Consider the following 10,466-nt stretch of genomic DNA (forward strand, 5'->3'; position numbering starts at 1 on the left):
ACAAAAAGAATACAAAAATATATATAATCTCACATAGTTCACTACCTTCGATGGATAGAAGGTACACAGTTCACTATCTTCAAGTACTCATACTTTCGCATTTATTAGATTTATAATTACATTATAACGGGCACTGAAACAACAGCTGAAATCATTACAGAACAGGTCACTAATAATAACATTTACACATACAAACACAGTTTACAATTAAAGGAAGGTAATCTTTTTTCATATTCTAGAGATGTTAAATGTTAAACATAGTGTTGTTCTAGATGAAATTAGTGAATAGTGTAATGCTGAAAAATAAGAATGTTTAGGAGGAGGCGAAGGGATATTCTGGAATGGGTATACAAGTTTGGGTAAAATCTTCAAAATATCTATGCAGACAATTAAGAATATGGGTAAAGATGTCTTTCAATAGAATTAGAAATACTTTGAAATGCAAAAACAGGGTCATAATTTACTGAAACAATTTCCTCAAGCCTTGGTACAGTCTTTACGCCCAGATATGTAAAACAATCAGTTGCATTAAAAGTTGTTCCATGAATCCTTCACAAACCTTATGATGAGCTCTAATAGGGTATTGAGATGTTTTCGTTTTTTGAATAAAGACATCTGCAAATAACAATTTTATATTCGACTTGACCAACAGTAATACCAGTTATGCCTATATGTCTTCTAACTATTGCAAGGGGTTATATGGAGATTGCAAAGAGGAGAGCGAGAGAGGTGAGCCCTGTCGACAACCTTGGCAATGTTGAATGGGTTGGACACCATGTTATTCATCAGCACCTCCACTACAGAGTCATGGTGTAGCTGGGCCCACTTGCAGAATTGTTCCCCAAAACCAAATTTAGTTAGTAGTTCGAATAAACAGGACCATTCAACCCTATCAAAGGCTTTTTCACAACGCCATAATCATAATATACTTTGAAGGGGATATATTTAAAAAGAAATGCTAAGAATGGGTGGGTGATTTCACCCACCATGCACATTTGCCCCCCCCCCCCCCCCCCCCCAATGTTGACTCCATGCATACGGCCTTGCTTTTTTTTCAGCCTCCAATGATGGGTCTAGATCAGGGGTGGGCAAACTTTTTGGCTCAAGGGCCACATTGGGTTTTGAAAATTGGCCAGTGGGCCTTCTGCAATGTAACATGATGTTTTGACATTGACGTTCTGTAAGAAGAGTGAAAAGCAATTTGCAGTAAAGCTAACTAACGTCGTCTCTATCGCAGGAAAAAAATAGCGAGCAGCCTGATAACCTAATTAAATGCTTGGCAGGCCGCTGTTTGCCTACCCCTAATCTAAATCTAGATGGATATTGTTCCCTGAAGGACAAACACACCGCGTCCTGCAATGTCCAGCCTCTGGCCCTTGATCTCCAGCTCCAGCTCTCCTCCACGCATGGAGCTCTGGTAGGCTGTAAAGTACAACAAACACCAATAACAGCTGTGGCATGAAAAGACGACACATAGCACTACTAAGGTCCATGTTCCTGATTTTGGGGATTGCCAGGTTGTGGCACTGGTGCAGTGCCTTGGAAAACATCTGAAATAATCCTGATCGTAGTACGCCAAGTCACACAACTTGTATGCAAATCACTTTTTGATTTTGTTACTGGCTTTATACTTGATACGTTTCAGACTGCCAAGTGGCGGTATTCACATATAATAATAGTACTGGTCATAATCACTAAGATATGTTAGTAGGCCATGTCCTTCACTGGCCTATGCCAAGGCAAGAGAGAGGAGAGCCTCACACATCTGTCATCTGGTCAAATGGTTGTGCTACTGGCAATGTACAATGCCAGGGTAAATTGATTCCATTTGACAGTCTGGAACTAATGACAACAATTAGTACATCTTAAGGACAACAATTCATTAGCCTGCCAGTGGTGGCTTTACACATTAAGGGTTTAAATGTATTAAGACAGTGAGGCATTCAGAAGCACAATCATAGAAAAGATATTTAAAGACCATGTTTGAATATTAGCCATAACACAGTAGCAATGACATTTAGAGCATATCCACCCTTTTCCTACCTAACAATCTCTGCTTCCCCAGTTTCTCTGACCAATATTTCGCAAGGACAGAGTGTGCTGATCCTATGGACAATAAGAAAGTGAAAAGAGATTAAATGAGATATTTGTATTTTTATACACACCACTAGTCTCTTCGGTATTCTTACCAGTGACTGGATCCTCAGGAATCCCATTCCAGGGTGCGAAATACCTGGAGAAGAAGTCGTATCCTGGCTGGGATTCAGGGGCGCCCCTCATAGTGACAATCACACCCTTTACCTTGCCAGTGTGCTCACTCGTCACCATCTTCTCTGGGTCTGGCCTCAGCGATGTCAGTGCTGACCTGATGAGAGAAATGCCTCAGATTGATCTGCGGTTTATTGGCTTGCTGGAAGACTGGTTTGTCAGTGGGCTAGCCTCTGTCTTTGCTCTGAAGAACTACGGCAAGTGTCACCTTGTGTGTGCATACAGTATAATGAAGAGGGGAGAGTGATATGAGAGTGAAAATGTCCAGTAGGTCACAGAACTGTTGAAGCCTAAACATCAATCTATTTGTCTTTCTATAACCAGGCTGGTTGTGAAGGTAGTCCAGCATTCCCCTCATGAAGCTTTCCAGGCCCAAAACAACAGAACTCATGAGGGGTCTTAGAAACAGTTTATGACCTCTCAGGTTAAACACAGTTGACTGATATCTAACATTGCAGCTACAGAATATTGGTCGTCAGACTGGGAAACAACAGTATTTGTTTACGTAGGAAACAAGGAACTAGCAACGATAGAGGCTTAGGAGCCTGAGTCATTTCGCAAGGGCTACAAAAACATAGTTCCAGCTGCCTCACTTGTACTTTCTAAGGTGAAATTACCTCTGAAGATGGAGACATGGAGGTATAATGCAGGTTGTTTGGGCAAAAGGTGTCTGGTTTCCACCAAAACAGCATTGAGGATAATCATGTTAAGATGCAAAATTGGGTGCAGCAAAAAGAGTGCTGCAGAGGATACAATAGACCTTGCAAACCTCCCACTCCAAGATGGTTCTGAAGTAAGGCAGATGAAGCATTCAGGTTCTTTGGATCCATAATATCCACTTTGCAAATATCCTGCATCCTGTTCAGTGCCACAGGTTGGCAAAGCCTGGCAAGCCTGCTCCTATTTTTCACTCTTAACATGTCCAGTTAATGATAAAATGTACAAAAACTAGATGTACCGCATAGCGGTACAAAATATGACCGCCGCTCAGTCCTGTACATCCGTTCCGCGAAAATAAATCACACTTCAATTTGTCTCCATATTTTACTCCATCCCCCACTCTTGAAACTTTTGTGTATGCTTGTTTGGCGTGCCTGAGTGTGTGTGTGCGGCTGCACAGAAAGTAGCCTACTGGTGCTGAAAAGGTGAATAGATTGTAGAATAGCCAAAGAAGATGTAGCATTGTTATAAAACCTTTAAAATCTCTAAACAATCACAAGTAGGGCAGTTCATCACAGTTCATCCATTGCAACTGGATTGATGAAAGGTCACTTACACCTGTAGGCTACATTGTATTTGGGAAAAGCAAAAGGTATCAGCATAATGTTATTTATTTATTTATTTATTTATTTATTTTTTATGTATTTTTAAACAAAAACATCTCTGTCAGTTCCATGCCGTTTTCAACAGCTATCAAAAACAAAGGTCATTTTTGGATGGATGGATTTTTTGTGAATGTTTCTTCTTCTACATAAGGTTTTAGTCATCTTTAGTTCATGTAATACTTTATTGTCAATGCACAAATTACAGTAGTCTGAAACGTTATTGTTAATGCACAAATTAAGTAACAGTAGCCTAGTCTGAAACGAAATGCTGTTTTACATCTAACCAGTGGTGCAAATAACTGACATGTCCAAATGGGCCTTGATGAAATGCGTCGCTAGACTGTTCATACACATAAACGGGCCAAAGTTGAAGAGCTTTTGTCCGTTATTGTTAGTGCAAATATAGGCTGATTCATGTTCCCTTGCATTGTTTAACTGAGGTCCATGGCTAGTCTGGCTTTCATCAGACCAAGCTCAATGTTTTAAGAAATCAAAAAATAAATGGGCAGATCAGGCTGGGTTCACCCAGCCTAGTCCATAGGCACCCGATATTGTTTAATTCGATATTGTTTAATTTTCCGATTGAGATATACACGCTCTGGCTATTCTAAATGCAAAAATGCATCAGGGAGTTATGACAAAACGGTAACTAACAAACTAGATCCTAATAGAAAGCTGTTAGCTTCCCTAAGCTACAGGTAGGATTATAAGATAGGCCTATTTACAACATAAATTGTCAATAGGCTATGCTGGCTGGCGACACAAATAAAATCTCCTTTGGAAACCAATGGCTTACGCCTTACAGTATCAAGCGGACTTAAACTGTCATATCGTGGCGAAAAGTTGTAATAACATTCACGCAGCTCCATGAGTCAAGGAAAGCGCGAATGAAGTAGCCACTTCTAAATGGGACCCACTACACAGTAGCTTAAGGTGTTTTGCTAAAGCAGCCATAATGAAATGAAGGTGTCATTGTTTGGATACTTCACACACACGTGCTTTTTAATTTCACAGACTACAACTACCAAGCTGGAATCAAAGCACATCGATTCCCCTCTCACACCCTGCACGCACTTAAAACAAAATAAACAGGCGTCTCAGTCTCACGCATGTATAGGCAAAACTGTATCAGACCGGTGTAACGTTGGTAAATCTTCCATTGCACAGAATGATTTTGTAGCACGTGCAATAAATGACAGTCGAAAGATACAAACAGTGCTGCTATACATTTGCTTGGTATAACCGCATTTATAGTTTTCTACAAATGCAATAAATCAAATGCCTCCAATGCTAACGGTAATATTACCTAGGTCCTTATTGATATTACAAGATTAACGTACCTGCAGTAAAAACCAAGCATGTCCGATAAACATCCTCAGATTTATTTCGGCTTCAAGAAGAAATGGGAATTACATTTCATGTGAACATCGTCCTATCCTTATTAGATGTTCGCTGCGGTAAATTACAGTCCTTGTATGAAGCGTCCATTGTTTTTTCCAACCCACTTTTAACTTCCAACAAAATTACGTCTCACTGCAACGATGCGCCATCTAGTGGACAAACGACTACTTCTCGCCAATACTGAAAATGCAGCCATGATGATGATGATGAATATTTATTTTGGCTTTCTTTTAATCCTACTGAATTTGTAATTATGTATCGGCCGTTCTAATACCGATAGTATGTGGGTGCCTGTGTGTGTGCGTGTGTATATGTGTGCACCGCCATTTACAGGCCAATGAGTGTACAGTCACTAAATGTACACATAACCTAATTTTTTTAGACCCCCCCATGGATGAAATTCTACGAAACTTGGCATACCCCCGGAGAATGCCAGGTCAATCATACACATAACATTTGGTGCAGTTCTGAACATCTTAACTGAAGATAGGGGCGATTAAAGCAGAATAATATTGCATTTTCATTTTTTACCGGGGGGTGGGGGTGCAAATCACAAATGAGTGATTATGAGCCAGGTTGATGTGGGCCCTTGAGACCAACATACCATAAAAGATTCTTCAAAGGTTCAGGTAGTTATTTAGGAAAAACTGTTTTTTTTTTGCGGTTCAGGGGGCCCAGCACGGGGGGGATTTTAAAAGTAGCCTACACCCAGAGATACCTTCGTGATATGAATGGATATTCTGCCTGCCAAGCAGGTTAAGAATTGTGACATTCAAGCCAGCTAACGTTAGCTAACATTAATTTAGTCTTTAGACAATTACTGCTCATGTTAATGTTAAATCTACACAAAGACAGACTCTTAAAAATATAGTTCTGTGTTGACTGGGTATGAACTGCTGAACAGAAACAAAACAAACTTTTACAAAGAACTAAAATTAGCATACCAACAGCTGGCTAGGTTAACGTTAGCAGACGGTTGGTATGCTAGCTTCTAGCTCTAACAAATGCTTCGTGTTAGTGCAGCATGTGTGTCAGCTAATGTATACAGTCGAAGTAGTCTCTTTACGTACGGTAATCATCATGCCAAACAACATATTAATTCATTCAGGGTAGCTTCATATTATAGCCATGTAACTTACTGGGTGGTTTTTGGTGGTAACATTAATGTTACAGACAACTTGAATTTAACTAACTGAATGTGGTAACATGAGCTAGCTAACGGTAGAACTATCACTGCCACTAACGTTAATATTACTGAACGTATGTTTGTCAGTCTGCTGTTAAACAACTCCATGAGGTGGTCATGGTTTCCGAGTGTGTTGCGCTAATATTTTGTCTCCGAATTTTTAATGTTTGTCAACATCATTCACTGATCATGGTTCGTGAAAGTCTTGATCTAAAGTTTTGTCAATAGCAGTGATTAATTTACTCTTTTTCTTTCTTTGATTGACAGGGCTGACCCCCAAATGGACCGTGGAATCTAGCTGTCTTCATGGAAGTAACTTATCACATGCTGATGCTGCTTTTAGAGTAGGCTATCCATTCAAAAATAAAGTAAACTGTCAAATAAATAATTATGTCGAACTGTTTTATTTCATTGCATGGCTATTTGTTGCCCATTTTCTCTCAATGCAACCCAAATACTGGGTTTAGAAAACCCGACAACTGGTTATCTTAACTAGCAGTTCTGTTGATATAATCCAGTGGTTTGGGTTGAATCTATACCCAATATACTGTGTGAATTTTACTCAACATTTATATAGTTATAACCCAGCACATTGGTTACCTTTACCCAGTCTATTGTGCCAATTTAACTAACGTTGTGTTGATATAACCCAGTGTTTTGGGTTAGAATCATACCCAATCTGCTGGGTTTAATAATGTACCCAGACCATTGGGTTAGGATAACTCAATGTGGTGTTGGTCCAATAGTTAACCAGCGGCTGGGTTATATTTGGGTTATTTTTAACCCAACATTTTTTAGAGTGTACGGAAAAAATTGGTCATCCTAGGCCCTACAGTTCTCAAGATATTCACAGAGAACTGTGTCTGCCCTACCCTCCTTTCGGGGGGTCCAGTCCAGCGGGGGGGGGGGGGGGGGGGGGGGCTACAGATCAAAACGAAGAATGACGGTTCCATGCTATCCATGTGGGGGTACATGCCCACCAAGTTTTGTGTACCCCGGTCTTTCAGTGTCCCGGGAATCCTTGTTGGTGTACGTCACTAAATGTACACATAAATTATTTTATTGTAAGGCCCCCCATGAACGAAAGTACACAAAACTTGGCATGCATTCGGAGGGTGTCATAATGATCCTACACTTTTAATTTCTTGCAGTTTTGACCTTGTCAGCCAGAGATATTGTGATGAAAACACCTAATTTTTTGCTTTTTAATTTTTAACTAGGTGGCGCTATACATGAAATAAGTGGTAATGGGATGGGTTGACATGCCCCCTTAAGACCAACATACATAAAAAAGGTGGACCTCCTAGGCCCTACGGTTCTCGAGATATTCACAGAAAACTGTCTGCCACCTACAGGCCAGTTGGTGTATAGTAACATAAATTAATTTATTGTGTGGCCCCCCATGAACGGAATTCCACAAAACTTGGCGTGCATACAGAGGGTGTCATAATGATCCTACACTTCCAATTTCGTGCAGTTTTTTTTACATGCCCATTACATGCCCACCAAGTTTCGTGTACCCCGGTCTTTCAGTGTCCCGGGAATCATTGACGGAAATTTGGGCATAATCTGACTAAACCTATATGACCGCCGCTTCGCTGCGCGGCGGTCATAATTATAGACTGCTGATGTAATGAGTGAACTTATATTTTCACTCAACACCCCTCTATTCCACCATGCAGTCACAAAGTAACAAGTTTCACGTCAAGTTAAACTAGGAAAATAGGAAGCACTGCCGCAGCCAACTGACAAAGCACAGTTTATCCATGCAGATCATAATATGTACATTTCCCAATGTTATATAATATATGGATTATAAAAGGAATTTACGTGTCACACGTGTCGGCAAGACGCAACAACAATTTTTTTGTGTCCTCACTGTATCGTACATCTCCTAAGGGCAAGTCTCCCACAACAACCTGCAATACAGTTTCAGAGACAATTGAACATTTCATGTAGTGGTGTAAGATATCTTACTTGGTTGACTGATGCTGGTGCAAATATTTGTTACTGTTACTGTTACTTGTTATTGTCACTTACTTTAATTAAGTCTGCAATCTCATGTGGATCCTGCAACACATTAACTTATCTTAAAACTCACATTGAATGCATTATTACTCATCAACAATCAATGGGCCACTTCAAATGACTGAACCCAAAGGAAGAACTGCATCTTATAGATGTCTACAAGGTGCAAATGACCAATGTTTTCGACAAACAATGTCTTCACCAGAGTCCTTTTCATTGGGTTAATTGTTCATATTACATTGACTATTTCGTAGTACTTTGCAAACAACACGCATGGCGCCTAACCTGGGAAATGGTTGTGTATAGGGGGAAGTCCATCACAATGCTGTCCCCACGTATGCGGTTGCACAGCTCACCACTCAGAGTATCAAACACAACCTGCTGGTTGGTATTTTCTGACAGCAATAAATAAACAGCAGAACAATTGGCATTAAATCATATGTATTTTTGCTAATGGAGACTGGATTTATTAACAATAATAATATAAGTCAATTTGAATGAAATGTATACTAAGGCATGGAGTGAAGAGCATGGTATACTTACTTTTGTGGAAAAATAGAGTAGCTGCTGAAGCAAGTGTGGCATGTCCACATAGTTTCACTTCATTAGTGGGGGTGAACCAACGTAAATTAAAACGGGATGCTGAGAGAAACAAAGTAAACGCTTTAACGTTGAAGTTGAAAGTTTGATATATGTTACTTTAATTCAAATATACTTTGCTTTGTTTACATGAAAGGCTTTGTTTACATGCTTATGTTAGAACAATAAATTAGAAAGGTTGTTTACTTTCCCTTCATGGTAAAATGTCGAAAGTTAAAAAAACAAGTTCTCTTTTACAGTGATTGGAAAACTGTATTACATGAAACTTGCAAGAATATGAGCATTCAGAATTCTTTCTTGTGTGTCTTATTGCCATGTCTAAGTAAGGTGGGCATATTTTGGTAGGCAAACAAACTGTTACTTAAAACTTTACTACTACTGTAGTTTTAGTATCAATATATCCTAAGCCAGTGTTTCTCAAAGTGTGGTCCGGGGACCACTGGTGGTCCGCAAGCTATCCCAAGTGGTCCGCGAGCAGACGTGGTAAAATATAATATAGATGAGTTGTTTGCCATATTGAACCAACATGTATGTAAATCCAAACAGTTCTGCAACGCTGCCTATGTAAGTTATGCCAGTTTAAATCATATGAATCCTCTGACACAAGCAAGGTGCACAGAAAATAAGCAACGTGGCTCAGTGCTCAGCGAGTAAGCCTATTGTGTAAGTAACTATTTAAGTAGGTCTACTCTTTTTTTTTAGCTAGGTGGTCCGTGAGGTTTTTTTTATTGATTAAGTGGACCTTGGTCTGAAAAAGTTTGAGAAACACTGTCCTAAGCCACCACAGCAAAATATGTAGGGGTAGGACCATTTGTGTCATATAGCATTCTGGTGAACAAACAGCATGTCACTGCTGTATATTTAGGTGTAAAGCATGTTTAACCTGAAAAAAACTGAAGCTGATTCTAATTTCTAATTCTAATTTGACTGTCACATTTGAAATCAATTTAACATCAGCCCAATGAAAAAAAGAATATAATGTTTGGCCCTCCCATTAACAATGATGCTGGCCATTGAGTGTTGGGGGCCCCTGTCAGTGTAGCGTCCGTTAAACCATCCTAGATACCGCCCTCATCCTCTGGGCACCCCAGCCTGTACCCTATCAGCTACCCAAATGGCAGCAAAGTTCATGCAAACATTTAAACATAAATACCTGTGCTGAAACTATCAGCTGCATTTTGACAAATGACAAAGGCTGTTTCAGACAAGTTCATCTCGGTTGCAATTTTTTGGTAAAACTCCTCTGGCAATGCCTGTAATGAACAATTACATGTAACAATTTAATTTCACTTTGAAGAAACCACCATGCTTACACCATCAATGCCTGTCCCACCAACAAGCTTATAGTGTAAGCCTAGCCTACAATGCAAGGTAATGAAAACAGCACACTCTTAGACTTACTTTTTGCAGCAAACACACAGCTGCTGGATTACCCTTGAAAGGTATATTGGTAAATGCATCCATAACAAAAATGGGTATATCCATTGCTAATTTTTTCCTCAGAACTCCTGTGTGAACTCTGACTTCACTGTCTAACCTCATAGAAAGGACGCTGGACTTTATACCCTTGGTGTCAGCACAGCCAATCCTTAAAGGGACAGTCTGAATGAAACCTTGCATCAGCCCAGGCCTCTCATGTTTTACCATATATTACCTAA

The 10,466-nt window shown here is 39.8% G+C and overlaps 1 protein-coding gene across 1 annotated transcript; it reads right to left on the reverse strand.

Annotated features, from left to right (window-relative positions):
• Nucleotides 1–92: 92 nt before the first annotated feature.
• LOC121685823 (phenazine biosynthesis-like domain-containing protein 1) lies at nt 93–10,341 on the reverse strand. The gene is made up of 9 exons (XM_042066586.1): nt 10,210–10,341; nt 9,962–10,061; nt 8,752–8,850; nt 8,494–8,603; nt 8,221–8,250; nt 8,011–8,099; nt 2,190–2,365; nt 2,044–2,106; nt 93–1,422 (listed from the first exon to the last, which is right to left on the reverse strand). Exons 1-9 carry the CDS (start codon nt 10,291–10,293, stop codon nt 1,313–1,315), a joined length of 861 nt encoding a protein of 286 aa, XP_041922520.1. The 5' UTR covers nt 10,294–10,341; the 3' UTR covers nt 93–1,312.
• Nucleotides 10,342–10,466: the final 125 nt, after the last annotated feature.

Source organism: Alosa sapidissima, chromosome 16 (assembly GCF_018492685.1).
Source record: "Alosa sapidissima isolate fAloSap1 chromosome 16, fAloSap1.pri, whole genome shotgun sequence".
Lineage (NCBI taxonomy): Eukaryota > Metazoa > Chordata > Actinopteri > Clupeiformes > Clupeidae > Alosa > Alosa sapidissima.